General features: G+C 49.3%; 1 protein-coding gene across 4 annotated transcripts in view; it reads right to left on the reverse strand.

Annotated features, from left to right (window-relative positions):
* CCDC47 (coiled-coil domain containing 47) overlaps positions 1-20,716 on the reverse strand; it is a 353,169-nt gene that overhangs the window by 239,971 nt on the left and 92,482 nt on the right. For all 4 annotated transcript variants that reach the window (XM_078645050.1, XM_078645051.1, XM_078645052.1 and 1 more), the window contains exons 4-5: positions 12,409-12,583; positions 11,225-11,346 (exon numbers count right to left, since the gene is read on the reverse strand). In XM_078645050.1, coding sequence (XP_078501176.1) covers positions 11,225-11,346; positions 12,409-12,583 — 297 coding nt within the window. The remainder of the gene's footprint in view (positions 1-11,224; positions 11,347-12,408; positions 12,584-20,716) is intronic.

The raw sequence follows: 20,716 nt of genomic DNA on the forward strand, positions 1-20,716 counted from the left end.
ATGCATATATAGAGAAAGATCTGTGTGCATTTGGTTGGGAAGATATTGATGGGGTGTTAAAACCTATGAAATTTCTAAAGCCTCTACCTACAGAACTTACACGTGCATGTAAAACCTGTGCTAGAAAAAGATGTCCCTGAAGAAATGCTCTCAAATGTTCAACATTCTGCGTATGTACCAAGAGCGTTTGCCAAAACAAAGTGAACTATGAAAATGTGCCTAAATCAGGAGAGCTAAACATTTGTTTTCATATTCCGATCATAAACCTTGTTTGGTGTAGACATAAAAGGATTACAAACCATTATTCTTTGTTTAATTTAGATATATGTCCCTTCGTCCTCTATTATAAGCGCCATTTTGTAAAATGGCAGAAAAATTGCTCTGAAGAATTAATTTCTGTCTCTATATGACTGCTTGACCCCAAAAACCTATGTTTTGACACCAAAATTAAGTATTTAGGTCTCATGGTTCCTGCAATAATACATCACTGCAACACATCCGCCATTTTTTAAATTGTCATCAAGAAAATTTCGGCCCGGTTCAGCAAGGTCTACTACCCAAGCTAAATTACTTCTCGAATGATCTAAAAACATAAATAAAGGGGGCGTGTCCAAGATGGCGGACGAGTAGGACGTGCCTATCCGTCGCTCCTACCCGTAGCCCGGGCCTCACCTGCATAGCTTTGTCCCGCACGACCTTTTAAGCTGCTCCGGACCTGGTCTGGGCCCGTGATAAGCCCCGGCACCCCACCATTGCTTTTCTTCCCCGATTCCTGCCTCGGAGTCGGGACGCGCTGGGCTAGGCACGCCCCGGTGCTGGCTTCCCACGGAGGCAGGCGGGAGCGTCAGAGAGCGGAGCCGCTGCACCTGGACACGACCGCTGAGTGCCGGTCGAGCTCTGAGGGGTAAGAGCGGACCTGCGGCCAGATAACTGAAGGGGAAACGTGGCGGACTCTTAATGCGGCAACAAGATGGCAGAGCCCGCGGACGGAGCCGCGCTGCCCTTGCTGAGGTGAGCTGTTCCCTAGCGTGATCTGCTGATGCAGCAGGGTTGTACCATCTCCCCGGGAGGCGCGGCTCGCCATCTACGAGCTGATATCGTGGTCACTGGCCGCTATCCACTGCTGAGTGACGCCTACTTCCCAGCGCTGTAGGAGTGGAGGATTCAGCGCGGCTAAGCCCTGCAGCCTGTGCTGCCGGGCCTCTCATTTTGATGCTGTTGTGCCTGCTGGCAGACGGGAGGGATAGAGAGCGGCACCATTGCCTGTGGAGGTCACCACTGCGTGCCGGCCGAGACCTGAGGGGCGTTTGCGGACCTGCTGCCAGATAATTGAGGGGGAAACGGATCGCGTGTGGTGTACTTCTACTACGGCAACAAGATGGCGGCGCGGGGCTGAACCTGCGGGCAGAGCCGCACTGCCCTTGCTGAGGTGAGCTGTCCTCTACCCGCCCTCTCGTGCTCTATTGTGCTAGTCAGGACTAGTCTCCTCTGTGGCCTGCTGCCGTGGAAGCGGGGTTAATCCATCCCCCCAGGAGGCGAGGAGCGCTATCTACGAGCTGGTTTATGAGTCTCTGGCCACTATCCCCTACTGAGTGTCGCCTACTTCCTAGCGCTCCAGAAGTGAGATACTGCGCGCGACTAAGCCATGTGGTCTCCCCTGTAGCAAACTATTCCACTGAGTGCCTGCGGTGACGGGTGCGCCTGGGCTGTGGTGCCGCTGCTGCTTCGGACCTGACATGCCAAACCCCCTCGCCTCCCCGGGAGCTGAGTGCTGATTAAGACGACGAGGAGGGTCAGGTACTGAGTAAGCCATTTACCTGCTCTGTATTGGGCGCTGAATACGGTACTGCACCATTACGTCTTAGAGAGCACAAATGCTGATCTCATTGCCCTCGCACACAACCTCTTCGTTGTTGATCGGTGATGGATGCCCCTACAAATGGCTGCGGCCAGAAATCGGAAAGACAGATCAGTTAAAGACCTATTGCCCAAAGCCGGGGCGGGCGTCACGGAGACGATGTCACATACTGGAGGAACTGGCGAGCAGAGGGGGATGGTTGAGCCCGATGGGCCAGTCATCCGCAGTGTCCTGGAATTACTTTTTGTGAATCTCACCAAAGAGTTCCATACTATGAAGAGGGATCTTACTGCCGAGATCCACGAGCTGCGTAGGGACATCTACTCGGGGGTACGGGTGGACAACCTAGAAAATCAGACTGCGGCCAGGGACAAAGAGGTGTCCCAGCTTAAACAAGAGCAGCAGACATAGCTGACCTCATCATCTCACAAGAACTTGACTTGATTATATTAACCGAAACCTGGCTAACAGAATCCTCCACTCCACTCCTCGACATCTTAGTGCCCCCCAATTATGACATCATGAGACTAGACAGAATCGAAAAGATAGGTGGAGGTATCGCCTGCATACATCGGAGCAATATTACAGTAAACAAGGCCATATCCCCTGTTCACCTCTTGCGAATATTTATGCTTCAACCTTAGCAGTAATGGCAAATCAATCGGTTCGCTACACATCATCTACCATCCACCTAGAGACAACCTCATCTTCACCGAGCACCTCATGGACATCATCTCCTCGAACACCGGGGGGGCAGAATACCCAAATATTCCTGGGCGACTTCAATCTCCATTGGGATGACCACAATGACGAGGTGGTTAATAGTCAGTTGCTCGACAACGTTACCCTGTCCCAAATGTGCAACAGCCCCACCCACAAAAAAGGGTAAATCCTGGATTTAATAATCTCCATAACGGACGCCATTCCGTTGGTTTCGATCCAACCCTGGGACTGGTAAGACCATTTTATTATTAACTTCTTTATCAACGAAACTCTGAAATTTAACTCGGTTCAATCCACAAAACCAAAGATTTGGAAAAGAGACCTAAAAAAACTAAACCCCAACACCTTACCCGCTTGCCTGCTCTAACCGTCTTCTGCCCCCCGCAGGCTCCTCTGACGTACATGATCTCACCAAACACTACTTCAACTCTATGACCTCGTTAATTAGTGAGGTAACCCCCTTACAATTAAAGAGAGTCTCCACCAAAGATTCTAATCCCTGGTACAACGGTCTTCTTAACGAGGATAGACGGTCTCTCAGATCTCATGAAAGCATTTGGAATAGAGTCCCATCTTCGTTGCACCTTGAGTCTCTTAGGAGAAAAAGAAACACGTACTATAGAATGATCAAGCGCACTAAAGCTGACTTCTTTAGCCACCAACTAGACCAAGCACGAAATCGGCCAAAAAAACTCTTTGAGCTCATCAAAACCCAAACTAAGGTTGCTCCCCAACAACTTCAAAACTCAGCTAGCTCGCAACCCAACTTGGAAGAATTCTCTGACTTCTTCAGACAGAAAACTGACAACATTAAGAAGGAGCTTTTAAATGACCTTGTACTACACGCCAGACCGCAGATGAACATCGCACTTACACCCCCTTCAGCATCACACCAAATCACTTCAAAACATCGCTTAAAAAACAACGCAGCATGGTCATCCTTCGATACCTATTCGGAAGAAGCCTTAGGCAAGATTCTCACCACTCTAAAGCCGTCCAATCACTCCTCTGACCCTCTCCCTGCAAATTCTGTGAAAGACTTGACCCCATGGCTTTTGAGCCTTTGGACCAAAATTATTAACAGTTCTCTACAACAAGGCTGTATTCCAGACACCCTCAAAATTGGTCAGGTCTCTTCCTATACTAAAGAAACCCTCAGCTGACCAGTCTGACCTAAACAATTATCGTCCTATCTCCAATATTCCTACCTTGGCCAAACTACTGGAAAAATGCGTTCATCACCAACTCATTAAGCATATTGGCCACTTCGACCTGCTTAACAAACACCAATCAGGCTTCAGGGCAGGTCATAGCACCAAAACAGCAATGACACACATCATTGATGATGCGCTTCAGATCCTAGACCAGAATGGAGCTTGCCTTCTCATCCTGCTAGACCTATCCTCAGCCTTTAATACGGTTAAACATGAAAACCTGATAGATATCCTAAATCTTAGAATGGGGCTATCTGGATCTGTTCTAAACTGGTTCACCTCCTTCCTCCATAACCGAACGCAAAAATTCAAGGTCAACAGCACTCTCTCTAATCCAGTACCAGTTACGTTAGGAGTCCCTCAAGGCTCCTCTCTATCTCCGACATTGTTCAATCTCTTCCTGGAACCCCTGACGGAATTGCTTCATGCATCTAACATCCAATTTCACATGTATGCGGACGACACACAACTCTATCTCAAGATTCACTCCTTAGAAGACATTACAATGCTTAACACAACGCTGAGGAACACTCAGATTTGGTTGGCAGAAAACCATCTTAAATTGAACGCCCAAAAAACTGAATTCCTCCTTATTGCACCACCCGCCAAAGTCCCCATGATGCAAGACCTGGTCAAACATATTACTGCATTCAACGTCCAATCTAACATTGTAGACTCCGCTAAATCGCTGGGAATAACTCTTGACAGCAACCTTACCATGCAGAAACACATTAGTAATGCAATAAAAGGAGCAAACTTCCAGATAAACACGTTGAGGGAGCTGAAACCATTTTTGCCAGCTAACGACTTTAAGCTGGCAGTTCAAGCGCTTGTTATCCCGAGGGTGGAGTACGGAAGTGTTTCCTTATGTGGCCTCCCTAAAGCGACAACAGCACCCCTAAGAGCCTCTATAAATGCAGCAGAAAGACTCTTCATGGCTCAAAGAGAAGTTCTCATATTTCCCCAGACTTAAAAGCCTTGAACTGGCTACCGTTTGAGGACAGAATTCACCTAAAAATAGCATGCATGACTCAAAAGGCCCTACACCACAAAGCACCCAGTTACCTCGCACAGAAGTTGACGATCTCGGGTGGGTCAAGAGCTTCAAGAAACGCTGAAAACCTGCTACTGAAACCCCAAAGATTCAACAGGAAGAAAACGTATAAACGAACCTTCTCTGGGATGGCGCCCAGGATTTGGAACTCACTGCCCCCAGAAATCAGACTAAACGCTTCTACTGTTTCGTTCAAAAAGGAAGTGAAAGAGTTCCTCATGGCGAAACTCACCTACCCATAGTCCAAGGTATCTCTTTGACCAAGCACCCCCTTTCTTTTGACACCCACTTGGACAAAGGGCCTCCAGACTTTCTAGGTACACACGCCGACCACTACCCAACTCAACGTTCTCATGTTGTACCCTCATGCCTCACTTTTGTACTTTGTGCTTTGTATTCTTGATGTGCCTACTTTTACGCGTTTGTATACCCAGCTGAACTTGACTTAAGCGCTCTGATATCCGCAAGGATCTTGTTCGCGCTTTAGAAGACCTTCACAATAAATAAATAAATAAATAAATAAATAAATAAATAACATACGAATCCGGGTGGTACCTCTGGGGACAAAAGGGCAGGACATTGAGGCTTTCGTCGCGGATCTGTTTCGACACATCTTGGAGGCACCCGCAGACCAGGAGATCCGACTCGACCAGACGATCGCCAATGGCTCCTCCTACCGATATCCAGACGTGGGTCCATGATTTTAAGCTTAAAGAGCTCATTTTATGCGAGGCACGGTCCAATCACCCCCATTGAATTCCGCTCCTGCAGGCCTATTCTCTTCCACGATTTGGCAACCTCCACTCTGCAGAAGCTTCGCGACTTTCGCCCCATCACCGCATTCCTCCGCTTCAAAGATGTTGCTTATTCATGGGGGCACACATTTCGACTTATTTTTAAATGGAACGGCAGGCTCCGCCAAGTTCGTTCTCTGGAGGAAGCGACATCTCTCCTGCAACTACCAGAGTCTGATCACACTGACCCAGTGAAACTACCTCAAACCAACGAGAAGACAGCCACCGCTGGCGGAGGGTCGGCAGTTCGCCACTGGGCTCCCATCCGGACCCAGAGGTGATAGCCAAAGAACGCTCGGCAGTCCTTCGGTCCCAGTCGGAAGACTCCAGCACTGCAGACTGACCTGTACATTTTGAGGTGCTGATTCTTACTTTCCTGTAAGGTCACACTGGCTGTTCGGGTTTGGGGCAGGGGTGGGAGCTCCTGCGATCCATCCCACATCTCACCTTAGGCGGACTGCCTGGGACATTTGTGAACTGTTCTTAGGACTGTTTTTTCCCTCATGTTCGTTATGGGGGGGGGGGTTGTTTTTTCCTTTCCTGGGTTACCTCCTCCGAGGTTCATTCAAGGTTATCCTTTGCTGCCCCATTGTGCCTCCCGCACTTCGAGGAGCAGTGATGTCAGCTTTGGCGTACTTGAGGTCACACTCCCATGACTCCTGACCTTCATGTTGTGGTACATGGGTGCAGTTTTGTGGAGAATCTCGACACTACAGCGTGACGCCCCCGGGCTTTTCTTTGCGGTCTTAAACTGGGGTTGCGCGCCTTCCTGGACTGCGTCTCTGGCACCCTCGCGGACTTCCACAGACAATTGGCGTGCAGCCTGAGGGGCACTGCTGCCCTTGCGACCCAGAGACTGTGCCTTTGAACATCCTCGGTGACTCTGCTGCTCAGTGGCCCCTGAGCGTTTGCCCATCTAATTGACTCGTTTTGGCTTCGGTGGTCCCCCAATCCCTTTCCCTTCTTGCTCCTGTGGCTGCCCCCCTCTGCTCTGCTCCTCTAAGGCCGCCATTTTGCTGCTGCTCTCAGCCGCTTCTTTCTCCTGACCCTGGCCCACCATCTTGTCCGTTCCCTCGGCCTTTACCCTCCTCCCTCGTTTCCCCCTTGACGATCCTCAAATGTTTCGGTTAGCCTTTTTCCATACCCCAGTATCACTGCCACCCTATGAGCCCACTTAATGGAACTCTGCTTTTCTGTATATAGAGATAACTCTAATCACTAGTATATGCAGACCTTTGTATTCTCTACCATTCCTATATGACTCTTAGAGTATATCCATTCGTATCTCTTCCTTGAGTGACTTTACTATTTGTACATTTGCAATTTTTCTTTGTTTATATCTCTTCTTTGTGTAACTTTACATCTTGTACATTTGCAATTTTTTCTGTTTGTATCTTTTATGTAATGCATGTAATCCTTAGTCCTTATGTTTTGCAACTGGTTCTTATGTAAAGCGCTGTGACACCTTCGGGTAAAGTTCTTGCTATATAAAATTGAATTAAATTAAAATTAAATTAAAATTAAATTTAAAAAAAGGGCTAAATAATCCCACTGAGCGCCGAGCCCTTCTGTCATACCTGGAACGTTCAGACGCACATATCTGCCTGCTTCAGGAGACGCATCTGCTCCTTGCAGACACTCACCGATTACGATCAAAGGCATTCCCTCAACAGATGTTCTCGTCAGCCACTTCAAAAACTGCTGGAGTAGCTATCTTGGTCTCTTCTAAGTTCCCGGGGCGGGTGGGTAGCAAACAAGCCGAATTTAGAGGAAGGTTCTCGGCATACACTTTCATTTTAGATACACACACATTTTCGGTCGCCTCGGTATATGTCCCCAATAGTGGGCAGGAAGGTTTAATTAAGACAATTATTCAGGAATTCACAAACGTAACAGACAGGGCGGCTTTGCTAGGAGGGGACTTCAATATGGTACTAGATGGTGATATGGATTGCTCTGGGCAAAGATGGGGCCAGACAGGGACTCTGTCCAATTCAGGCAGACAGTCGTTGGCGGAAGCTGGGCTCACTAACATCAGTAGACTTTGGAATCCCACTACCAGAGCATACACTTTTTATTCCCATCCCCATAAAACATACAACAGAATCAATGTCTTTACCTGTGAACTCCTAACGCAACAGGTCCGTGAAGTGGAGATCCTAACCTGTCCTTTGTCTGACCACTCCGCGCTGCGACTGTAGGGTGCCGTGGGGGCATGCCCCCACGGCACCCTACTCGCGGCTTTTGGCGCCTTCGGGAGACTATGCTACAGCGTCCCTCGGTCATACAACAGATTGAGAAGAGATATAGTTGATTACCTGGCCATAAATGATACACCGGACATTTCCTTGCCGATCCTATGGGAGGCGATAAAGGCGGTTCTCTGGGGGGTTTTCATTAGCATTCCATCGGCCGACATCAGGGATAGACGGGAGAAACAGGACTGATTGATGAGTGAGGTCACTGAGTTGGAGTGCATTCACCAAAGAACCAGTGCTCCACGGGTTTGGAAACAATTGAAGGCGGCCCGGGCATAACTAGCTGGGTTGGACATTGACCGAGCTGAATACACAGCCCTACGACTCAAACATGCCTTCTACTTAGGAGGGGACCGTTGTGGGCGACTTCTTGCACACCGCCTCCAATCCCAAAGACAGGCTCATAGAGTGGCCTCAGTACAGGACCCCAGGCGGGGTGAGAGTACCGAGGTCACTGCGATTGTGGAGGCCTTCAGGCGATTTTACGAAACACTGTACTCGGCACAAAATTGCCTGATACTGCACCCGCCCACTATCTCCACGGTGTAGCTACACCTAAACTGTTGCCGTCTCAGGCGGCTGACTTCGAGGCCTCCATCCGAGTGGAAGAGGTTATATCGGCGATTGCTCGCCTGAAACTCAATAAAATCGCCAGGCCCTGATGGGTTTACCTCCGGTTTTTATAAGAAGTTTTGCGGGACGTTAGCCCCGCTGTTCGCACGTGTTTTTAATTCCGTTGGGCCGGTATCAGCCTCTTCCTTCCCCTCCATTAAGTTAGAGGCCTCAATAACTGTAATTCCCACACCAGGGACGGACACCCGGTCTTTGCGGCTCTTACCGCCCTATATCGCTACTCAATGTGGACTTAAAGATCTTTACAGGCATTCTAGCGGCCAGACTCTCTCGTCACCTCCCCGGTCTGATAGATCAGGATCAATCAGGCTTTGTTCCGGGCGACAATGCTCCGATAATACCAAACGACTCCTCCACTTGATGGACCGTTCGGAAAGCTTTCCGGCGAAACGCATGATCCTCTCAGTCGACACCAAAAAGGTGTTCAACAGGGTCCACTGGCCATACCTCCGAGCTACGTTGGTGCATTTTGGCCTTTCAGAGTTATGCGAACCCCACAGCTACGGTTCAGGTGAACAGTGTGACGTCAGCGGCTCTCCATATGCAGGGGAACTAGGCAGGGGTGTCAGCTTTCGCCACTCATCTTTGCGCTTTATGTGGAACCCCTAGCTCAAAGAGTCCGTGATGATCCAGCCATTAAAGGAGCACGCTTCGGGAGCTCGGAGCACAAATTATGTCTGTATGCCGACGACATGGTGGCGATCCTTGAGCACCCTCAGGAGTCTCTGCCGGCTTTCTTATACAAATTAGGCCGCTTTGCCCTCGCCTCGGGCTTCCAGATAAATATGCACAAGTCGCAAGCTCTTAATCTATCGCTAGAACCCGAGACACTGTATCTTCTTAAACGCAGTTACCAGATTCAATGGGTCCATGACGCCATCACTTACCTGGGCCTTCGGGTACCCCCACCATTTCTACCACTAGCCAGGCGAATTACACAAGACTATTGAAGCAAGTCCAAGATTCCCTCTGCAGATGGAGACCTCACTCCCTCTCCTGGTTGGGACGGATAGCGGCAGTAAAAATGGTGCTACTGCCTCAAATTCTCTACCTATTCCACACACTTCCCCTGACGGCCCCCCCTAGAGTTCTGCGTGCCCTGCAAAGGGACATAGCGCGCTTCATTTGCCTGGACCAAAGGGCTCGGATGTGTTGAGATCTTACGTACAGAGGCCCGGTGGACGGGGTCCCCGATCTTTAGGCATACTGGCGGACGGCTCAGTTGAGAGCTCTAGAGGAGTGGCTACGCCCCGAATCTGAGAAACACTGGTTATTTATGGATAGATCCCTTGCAGCCTGATCACTGTGGGGTGTCCCCTTCCTATCCCTCGAGGGACGGCCCCGCAACTTGTACTTATCAGAGGTCACCCGGCCCATAATATTAGCTTGGGATAGAACTGCCATTGCCAGGGGGCTCAAGACTTTTCTGTCTCCTATTACGCCCATTGTACAGAACCCAGATTTCTCTCCCGGCTTAGACTATGGGGAATTTCATCACTGGACGACAGAGGCTAGCCGCTCCATAGGCCATTTCTTCAATCTTTCTGGACCGCGCACTTTCATAGAATTCCGTACAGATCATGGGCTTCCCGAAACGGAGCGCTTTTTTTGTTGTTTCCCCTTTTGTTGTTGTTCAGGCCTGAAGCATGCCATGACATTATGCCGGGTTGCAACCCGATGGGGCACAATGGCTCATTTGTTCTCTTTGTGGAAAACTAATAAAAGAAATGTAACCCCCCCCCCAAAAAAAACCATAAAATAAAATAAAAATCTCTGGACCTTTACGTCGGTAGATCACGGAGCCGGAATTAAATTGCATGCATTGAATGCTATGTTTATTATTCCAAAAACTCCCACTTTCATGGTAGGGGATAATTTAAAAGTACTTGAATCTACTCTAATTCAACAATGGTGAACATGAAATAAGCAACCACATGTTGGAGGAGATAAACAAAAATTATTTTAAAAAATATATATTAAAAACAAACCTGAACTGGGATAAAAGAGTGAATTAGGAATGTGGTTAAAGCTGGTATAGAAATGAAAGACTGCCAGTTAGTGTGCATCCTTCTGTTTTGAGACATCTATGCCACAGGTTGATCTTATTAGCTGCCCTATATCAAAAAAATGGCAAACATTGGAAACAAAGGCAAATGAGGAGAGGGGCACAAGGATGGCAAGAACCAGCTTTTTTTTTTTTTTTGCAGAGTTTTATATAGCGCGAACTAGACCCGAACCGAATCAGGTCTCAGAGCGCTTTACATATTTTCCAGTTACGTTACATGAGGACACACTTTCATTTTTAGGCACGGGGAGATTAAGTGATTTGCCCAGAATCACAGGAGGTTTTGGCGTAGTTACCGAGACTCGAACCCAGATCCCCAGGTCCAAGGTCGAGCGCCCTAGCCGTTAGGCCAACTCCTCTCCTATCCCAAGCTTTATTGTGCAAGCTGAATTAGTTTAGATGCCAAGAGCTCAAGCTTATCAGAAAAAGGTATTCAGGCAGAACGAAGGGTGTGTTCAAAGCCAACTAGAGAGCAAATATAAAGGTTTCTCAACAACCCATATTAAGTATTACAAACAGTAGACGACCTGACTCCAAAGTGGAGAGACAAACGAAGGATTTGGCATACATAAAAACTGATACGAGGAAAAGCAAATGTACCAAACAGCATTCTTGTATCTCTCACCTTCAGCTGGATCAGCATCCCTTCGCAACACACACGGCCAGAGCACCACAAGTTGTAAATATGCTCATTTTCCTGATTTAGTTTCCCTGTGCTCACAGGTTCCTTGTTCGTACCATCGTCCCCTAAAATGGGAAGGCAAGTTGAGATACTGACACCTGTAAAGGTACACAATATTTGGCAATGCCTTCCATTATGAATGCAGATCACTCATAGTCCTCTCCCTTTAATTACCTACAATTCTAACAGTATTTTTGATCCCCAAAACGTTTCTGAGTCTTGCATAAGTAGGGTGACAATCCTTTGCTTGCCAGGGTGTGATGGCATTCTTCATAAGAAAGCTAGCTGATTTTTTTATACATCAGAACCACCGACTTACAGACACAGTAGCCAAAAAGAGAGGAACACAAACATGAAAGTTTTTGGTGGGCAAATGGAAATATTTACAATGCCAACCATGACAGGATTTTATGTATTACCATTTGTATTGCTGTCTTTACCATTAGTATGGTACCAAAGCACTTACTTATTCCGGGTGCCCTTTTCAAACGATCAGTTGTGCGTAGTTAGTAGAGATTTATTAAATGTGTAGTTTAGTATGGATCAGAGTTGGTTAATATGAAAGTAAAAGGAGTTCAAACCTGCTAAAGACTTTTATAGAGCATTTTACGGAGTCTGTGCAATTGTTTTCAACAAATGGTCACAAGCCAGACAAAAAGCCTTGATGAGACCAATGCGCTGAATACTGTGCTAAGAAGGCTCCATGAAAAGCTTTAATATAATGTTGTGCACGTAAAGGAGTGGTATATTTAAGCTAAATGGTGCTAAGCTGTACGTTACTGTTGTATGGCGGGAGAATTGTTGAACTGGTTAGCGGTTTGTCAGTTTATTAACTTTGGTGCATTGTTGTGCGTATGGGGAGTGCCAGGGTATCGGTTTAGTGTACTCTTTTTATGAAAGGGGTGTCAATATATAATTGGAGAGGTAAATATTTTGCCATGTGTGATGCAGGTTTGAAAATACTTTAGTACTTTTACAGTTACCCAATAACAATGCCTATGCGGTCTATTCTGTAATGCTGACGAGCTTTGAACACATGATCTATTAATTAACTTAAGTTCTGCCTTGAGGCACTAGATAATTCTGCTCACATAAAGGCCTTTAACTGTAAAGTCAACCAAACTTACCAACAAGTGCAAAGTTACTTTCCAACAGCTCTCTGTGTGTGTTGAACCAAGCCTGTGCCAGCCTGTTGTTTTTGTTCTTCCCAATCATATAGTTCATGATGTAAGCTAGAAGGCCTGTCACCATCAGTATCTCCATGTAGTAACTCTCCCAGCTGTTCTGCAGATGTGCTGGAACCTGGGAAAAAGATAGGAATTTATTTTTTACATAGAGAGATCTGCAATGAGATCATAAGACTGGAAATCCAAAGCATCCAACAAGAGTGTCTAGTATCTAAGATGTCAGAACGGAGCAAACCCATCCTAGGAATTGCACTTTAAGCTTTGCTGCAGTTGGGGTGTGATAAGACTCCAGCATCTAATGGTCAAAATTAGAACAAGCATTTGCAATGCAATAGGTCTCGCATTTATGAGTTTGAGCTATTGGCATTGTAAATGACAATGCCAATTGCTTAAGCTCAAGCACCCCATGCCGCGCTTTCACATTAATGTTGGCCCGCCCCTTTATTTAGATGAGCCGTGTGTAAAGAAAGGGCTGCGCCGGTCATTAATGTGAAAGCACGTATAAGACACTTGAAGGCTGCTCTAACGCTCGGCGCTGTATTATCGCGCTGTTCTTTTAAACGCTCCGTTTTTTCGTATTTTATTTGGTTTGTGTTGTTTAACCCCCTGTTTTTAGCTGGCAGTATCTAGGGCCCTCATACCTGCACTATAATCGGTTTTCACCGCATTTTGCGGGTCCGGTTCCCGGTTCTGGGGTGAGAACGGCAGCCATCTTGGAGTGGGGTCAGCTCGAGGAACATCTACACTGAGCGGTCTAGCGCTCCGGATGTACAGAGGGACTGCTACTTAAGGCGAGCTTTGGGGGAATAGCCCTTGATAAGACACTTGAAGGCTGCTCTAACGCTCGGCGCTGTATTATCGCGCTGTTCTTTTAAACGCTCCGTTTTTTCGTATTTTATTTGGTTTGTGTTGTTTAACCCCCTGTTTTTAGCTGGCAGTATCTAGGGCCCTCATACCTGCACTATAATCGGTTTTCACCGCATTTTGCGGGTCCGGTTCCCGGTTCTGGGGTGAGAACGGCAGCCATCTTGGAGTGGGGTCAGCTCGAGGAACATCTACACTGAGCGGTCTAGCGCTCCGGATGTACAGAGGGACTGCTACTTAAGGCGAGCTTTGGGGGAATAGCCCTTGATAAGACACTTGAAGGCTGCTCTAACGCTCGGCGCTGTATTATCGCGCTGTTCTTTTAAACGCTCCGTTTTTTCGTATTTTATTTGGTTTGTGTTGTTTAACCCCCTGTTTTTAGCTGGCAGTATCTAGGGCCCTCATACCTGCACTATAATCGGTTTTCACCGCATTTTGCGGGTCCGGTTCCCGGTTCTGGGTGCTGGGGTGAGAACGGCAGCCATCTTGGAGTGGGGTCAGCTCGAGGAACATCTACACTGAGCGGTCTAGCGCTCCGGATGTACAGAGGGACTGCTACTTAAGGCGAGCTTTGGGGGAATAGCCCTTGATAAGACACTTGAAGGCTGCTCTAACGCTCGGCGCTGTATTATCGCGCTGTTCTTTTAAACGCTCCGTTTTTTCGTATTTTATTTGGTTTGTGTTGTTTAACCCCCTGTTTTTAGCTGGCAGTATCTAGGGCCCTCATACCTGCACTATAATCGGTTTTCACCGCATTTTGCGGGTCCGGTTCCCGGTTCTGGGTGCTGGGGTGAGAACGGCAGCCATCTTGGAGTGGGGTCAGCTCGAGGAACATCTACACTGAGCGGTCTAGCGCTCCGGATGTACAGAGGGACTGCTACTTAAAGCTCGCCTCTCCGCGCAGCGGACCTGCGCAGCGGACGTGCCTCGCTGTGCCGGAGTCGTGCCAGAGTCCTGCCCGTCTGCGCCCGTCAGCGTCCCGGAGGCGGGCGGAGCGGCGGGAGACCTGGACTTGGGGCAACCGTGCCCTATCGTAGCTACTATGGTCAGTTACACATCTGCGCAACTCCGGTCCCTACATAAGGTATCATGTGGTTGCGTTAAGGTTTTCCCTGGTCACTACAGGGGCAAGAGCAAATGCCCAGGTTGTGGCTGGTCGAAAGGCGCTGGTCTACGGCCACCCCCTCACCGGGAGGTGGTCCCGGTGAAGTATCTGTGTATGCTATTAAATACCAGGTCAGTGCGCAGTCACGCCCAGGAGCTCTTTGACCTCCTTACTTTGGAAAAACCGACCTGTCTGATGCTTACAGAGACCTGGCTGGGAGCTTCCTCTAACCCGGATATCGCCTCGGCGATCCCGTCAGATTATAGCATCTACAGGCAGGACAGACCGGTAGGAAGGGGTGGTGGTGTAGCCATCGTGGTGAAGAACTCTGTTGTGTGTTCTAATATTCCCACTGAGACCATCAAAGGGTCTGAGTCCCTTGCCTTTTCTTTATCTCTGGCGCCGCATCAGTCAGTGAAAGGTTTATTAGTGTATAGACCTCCGGGTCCAGCAGGCTCTTTTTTTGAAGAACTCCAGTCTGCTATGCTATCGCTGGCCATGAGAGCCGACAAATTGCATTCTGGCCGGTGACTTTAACTTTCACATGGACGATGCCCAGGACTCAGACGTGATTAAACTATCTGATATCACGACTCCCTTGGGCTTAGCCCCCTCTCTCTTCGAACCAACGCATGACAAAGGTCATACCTTGGATCAGGTCTTCTCTTCCTCCCCCATAGAGGTGACAGCACTTCTGCCGGTTCTTTGGACTGACCATCGCCTAGTTCAGTTCTATATACCAGGCAATGAGAGACCCCAGGGCAATGCCCCTAGGCAGCTTGGTTCAGGGACAAGGGCGTTGGACCAGGTGACTCCTGAATTGCTGTCTAAAGCATTATGTGAACATCCCTGCCCTCTTACGGGGGTTCTGGATAGTGACCTGGAATCCATGCAGCCCTGTTTTGAGGATAGGCTAATTGATCTGGCCCCTTTGAGGCCACCTCGATCATTACCTAAACGGGTTTCTGCCCCGTGGTTTACTGGTGCGCTGCTTGCTTCTCGCAGGCAGTGCAAGGTGGCGGAAAGGACCTGGCGAGCCCAGTATAACCTAGAGGCCAGACTCGAATATAGGACTACGGTCAAAGCCTATCATCGAGCGATTCTTGTGGAGAAGAAAAGCTATTTTGCCAGGCGGATCGAGGATGCCTCGAACTCCTGTAAAGAGATCTTTACGATCCTCAGGGAATACATTGCCCCACGGTCGAATGAGGCCCAGTCTGCTCCCACTCAGAAGTGGGCTTCGGATCTGGCATGCTTCACCGCTAAGATCAAGTTGATACAGGAGTCTTTTCCACCGCGGCCGGCGGCTGCCCTGCCTGGCTCCGAGGTTGGCCTTGTTCCACGGCCCCCTCGGGACCTGTCCTGTCAGACTTTCCGCCTATATCAATTGCCTCGTCCTTGGCTCTTTTGGCCAATCTTAAATCTGGATCACCGCTTGATCCATGCCCGGCCAAATTTTTGGCGAAGATGGCGGAGGTAGTTAACCCGCTGGTTAACCCTCTCCTGAATCGTTCTTTGAGCCAAGGTGAGGTCCCTTTGGCGTGGAAGCAAGCCATGGTCATCCCCCTTATCAAGAAGCCCGGTCTGGCTCCTGAGGTCTTGGCCAATTATAGGCCTATTTCTCTTCTTCCAGCTCTGGCCAAGACCCTGGAGAAGCACGTTCACAGCGTGCTCTCCAATTTCTTGGAATCCAACGATCTGCTTCACTCCACTCAGTCGGGCTTTCGCCCTAATCTGAGCACGGAGACGGCGCTGCTGGAGGTGTCTGAGGCCATCAAGGAGACGCTAGACTTGGGTGGGAGAGCTATGTTGATCATGCTCGATCTGTCGGCGGCCTTTGACACCGTCCCCCATGAGGGCTTGCTCATCAGACTTTATGAGATCGGTCTGAGGGGGACGGTGCTCAGCTGGTTTACATCCTTTTTAGCTGGTCGCCGACAGTCGGTCTGGGTCTCCTCAGCCTCCGCTGAGATGCCGCCATTGGGAGTCGGAGTCCCGCAGGGCTCGGTATTGAGCCAGACTCTGTTTAACATCTTTATGACCCCTCTGGCGGCTCTGGCTGAGTCTTTCGGAGCCCAGATCGTATCCTATGCGGATGACACCCAGCTGCTCTTCACCTGCCGGAAAGGGGAGGATTTTGACGGAGAGAGTATCCGTGAGTGCCTTGGGGCTGTTTTCAAATGGCTCCAACTGAACAGCCTCAAGTGCAACTCCGATAAGTCGGACGTACTCTTCTTCGGCTGTCAATCCGACCCGGACTGGCAGGTGTGGTGGCCTGCGGACATGTCTCCTCCGAGGCAGTCATCTCAGCTAGCGAAGAATCTGGGGGTCAAAATTGACAACGGTCTGACCTTAAGATCTCAGATCCTCGCCCTTACGGGCACATGCTTTGGACTTCTCTGCATGCTTTGGAAGTTCTTTCCGTTGCTTTCCGAGGATCACAGGAAGATTACGGTGCAGGCCTTGATTGGTTCAAGATTGGACTACGCTAACATCTTATATCTTGGCCTGCCCGAATACCTCCTGCAACGGATGCAGGTGGTCCAGAATGCGGCGGCCCGCGCCATCTTTGGTCTGCATAGGCGAGTTCATGTCTCCGGCCTATTGCAGTCGCTTCACTGGCTGCCTATCCGACAGCGGATAGTCTTCAAAACTCTGACCCTCGCGCATAAGGCCTTCTACTCCACCGGGGCCAAATACCTGCAGAGTAGGCTTAAGCCATACCGTCCTTCTCGATCTCTGAGATCAGAATCAAAGCTCCTCGCCATTGTTCCTCGTGTGAGGAGGGCCCGCTTGGGAGGCCGCTCTTTTATGCTCTGGGCCCCTCAGCTTTGGAACTCTCTGCCCCTCTCGCTACGCAGCAATTCAAACCTGCTATCCTTTAGGAAGGGCCTAAAAACCTGGCTTTTTGCCTCTTAGATTTCTTTTTCTTCGCTTCCTTCTTTTTCTTTTATTGTGTTGTGTTCGCTCTTCAGGTTGTTAATAAAGCGCCGGGACACTCTTTCGAGTAGCCGTGCGCTATAGAAGCCACAAAATAACATAACATAAGATATGGGGCACTTTTACATAAAAAAAGCATTTGTTTGTCAAATTGAGTGCTCCGTGTCATGGTTTCACTCTAAAAGCATGGCACGCACCTTTCTTCAGACGTGGTTCGTCCAAAGAAAGGGGCATGGCCAACATTCAAGTGAAAGCACCGTATGGGGCGATTGTAAACAAAACAAGCATTTGCAATGCAATAGGTCTCGCATTTACGCGAGTTTGAGCTATTGACATTGCAAATGACAATGCCTTTTATTTTACTTTTCGTTTTTAAAATGTAAATAAAAGGCATTGTCCTTTGCAATGTCAATAGCTCAGATTCGCATAAATGCGAGACCTATTGCATTGCAAATGCGCGGCGCACGCTTTAGGCATCCCGCTGACTTTATTTATTTATTTCCCGCTCCACTTTTCTCGTGAAGCCCAACGTTCCATTCCTCTCCCTTCTCAACATACTCTGTTACTGCACGTGTCTGGGCAGTAACAGAGTATGTTGAGAAGGGAGAGGAATGGAGCGTTGGGCTTCACGAGAAAAGTGGAGCGGGAAATAAATAAATAAAGTCAGCGGGATGCCTAAAGCGTGCGCCGCATTTTAAAGTAATGTAACAATTGGAGGGGGAAATAAATAAATACAAGCCGATCACCTTGCAGACCGCAGATGTTATCGGCAAGCCTGTTCCGTTCCGTTGCATCGAACATTGAAACCACAACCAGAAGGAGGCGTGCTCGCGAGAGGCTGCGGAGCACGCGCACACGTTCCAGCCAGCGACGGAGGCGTGGCGCGCCCCGCCTCCCTGTGCCGTGTCGCGCGCCATGAATCTCGTCCCCTTTTGCTATTCACAGTGTGCGGGGCTGTTTCTTACGCCGGGGGCCTGCAACCGCAGCCCTCAGCGATGTTAGCGGAGGCTGGCGGGGATGCGACCCCGGTCTGGGGGAAGCTGCCGGTTTTGCTGCCACTCTCGCTCCTTCCCCTGAAGGTATGGCAGATCTCACGATGCATGGGGCGGGGGTGTGTGTCTGTGCAGGGGGGCAGCTGCGTGTGTATGCGTGCGTGTCTGTATGTGTGTGTGTGGTGGGGGGGGGGGGCTGCAGCGTGTGCCTGTGTAATCTGTGTGCAGGGGTGTGGGGGCTGCCTGTGTGCACATGGAAATATGAGCCACGGCGACGTGCGTGCCCACGAGATAAAATCTCCGCCAGGAGAAGCTCGTAACACTTTGCTGTACTCATTCCCCCAGAAGTGACTACATAAGTTGTCTCGCCCTAGACAGCAAAAAGCTTCGCTTTTTGCTTTCGTCTAGGCGAGACCTAAAAAGTGAAAAAAGAAAAAGTCATTCTGCCACGTTTTGCACCACAAACAACAAACTAAAGGCACGGCCACCAATGTATCAGCGCGGCGTGCTATGGAGAAAAAAAAAGCCTTGGGGGAAGAGCGTATCTTGCAGCAGGCAGGAGAAAAACAATTAACCAAATAGTGCTCAGAGGCTGTAATTAAAGCCTACCAAGTAACAACACATGTAACAGGGGGTGTTGTGATGGGAGGTTAAACAAGCACTCGCGTAGACGTTTCTCTTTTTTCTGCTGTCCCACTTGGACGGCCTAGGCCTGCTTTCCTTCAGCTGCAATAGGTTTATTATTAGGTCTCGCCTCTCAATGCGGATTGAGCAGAGCGAGACTATAGCGACTTAAACAGACTTTACCCAACTGGGCGATTTGGTGCTGTGCCCGTGCGCTTTTAGGTTAATGCGCAAGCGCATTGACCTAAAATGCGCGTGCACATCATCAAATCGCCATCTGTTCCCTCAGCCGCAGTCCTCCCACACCTTTGAAGTGAAGCTTAGCTTCACTTCAAAGGCCCCTGCTGCTTCACACCCTCATCGCCGCTCTCCCCACTCCGCCCCCTCCCCTGCCCGCCGTGTCGCATTTCTCCTCCCCCTTCCCCACAGCAATGCCCTCCGTCTTGTTTTCTCACTCGTTCCCAGTCACCCTCCTTTCCCCTGCCTTCCCTCCTTTACGCTCACCTCTTTCCATCCCTTCCCTGTTTCTATATCCCACCCTCCCCCTATAATCTATGCCCTCTCCCTCCTCCCCTTCCCTCTGTCTCTTCCCTGACTCCGTTCATAGTCTCTCCCTTTCCATTCGATCTTCCTCGCTCCCTCCTCCCCTTCCACTCTTCACCCCCCGCCTGCACCACTCTATTACTTCTCCTCCCACCTCCGTCCTTTCTGCCCGGCTTGCACAAACATCACCCAGAGCACTTCAGTTCGTGCCCAGCCCTGCCTTGTTATTAGTTTTGCTTTAGCCATGCTGCACAGTTTCGTGGCTGCTGTACAGTATTGCTAACACCCATTGGCAGAGCCTAAGGACAGCTCTATTGGCTTTGCCAATGCTTATAATTTCAATGACGAACTTTACATAGCTCCTCTCACTCACCCTCACACATCCTCACTCACCCTCACACACTAAAAAATCTCGAGCGCACTCACACTCACACATCCTCAAACACTCACACTCACCTACCCTCACACCCACAAACACACTCACACACCCTCACTCACATTCACACCCTCACACCTTCACACCTTCACACCTTCAACACCTCATACACACACACCCTCACTCACCATATACACTCGCACTCACACATCCTCACTCACCCTCATACACTAAAAAAGCTCTAGAACACTCACCCTCGCACATCCTAAACAAAACAAAGACTCATTTCCTCAACTCCCCCCAACAACCACATCCTCCAACTACAACCTCAAACACAACACACTAATGCCACAGCACCACTCAATGCCACAACACCTCTAAATGCCACAGCAACACTAAATAACACTGCACCACTCAATGCCACAGCATTACTCAATGCTACAACATCACTCAATACCACTGCATCACTTAATACAACGGCATCACTCTATGCCACAGCAACACTAAATAGCATAGCATCACTCAATGCCACAAAAAAAACAACGCCACAGCATCACTCAGCACCACTCAACGCCACAGCAACAGTCAACGCAACAACAAAAAATAAATACCACATCGTCGCTCAGCGCCACAGCGTCGCTCAGCGCCACAGCGTCGCTCAGCGCCACAGCATCGCTCAGCGCCACAGCATCACTCAGCGCCACAGCATCACTCAGCGCCACAGCATCACTCAGCGCCACAGCATCACTCAGCGCCACAGCATCACTCAGCGCCACAGCATCACTCAGCGCCACAGCATCACTC

The sequence above is a fragment of the Lissotriton helveticus genome, chromosome 5_1 (assembly GCF_964261635.1).
Source record: "Lissotriton helveticus chromosome 5_1, aLisHel1.1, whole genome shotgun sequence".
In the NCBI taxonomy this organism is placed as follows: domain Eukaryota; kingdom Metazoa; phylum Chordata; class Amphibia; order Caudata; family Salamandridae; genus Lissotriton; species Lissotriton helveticus.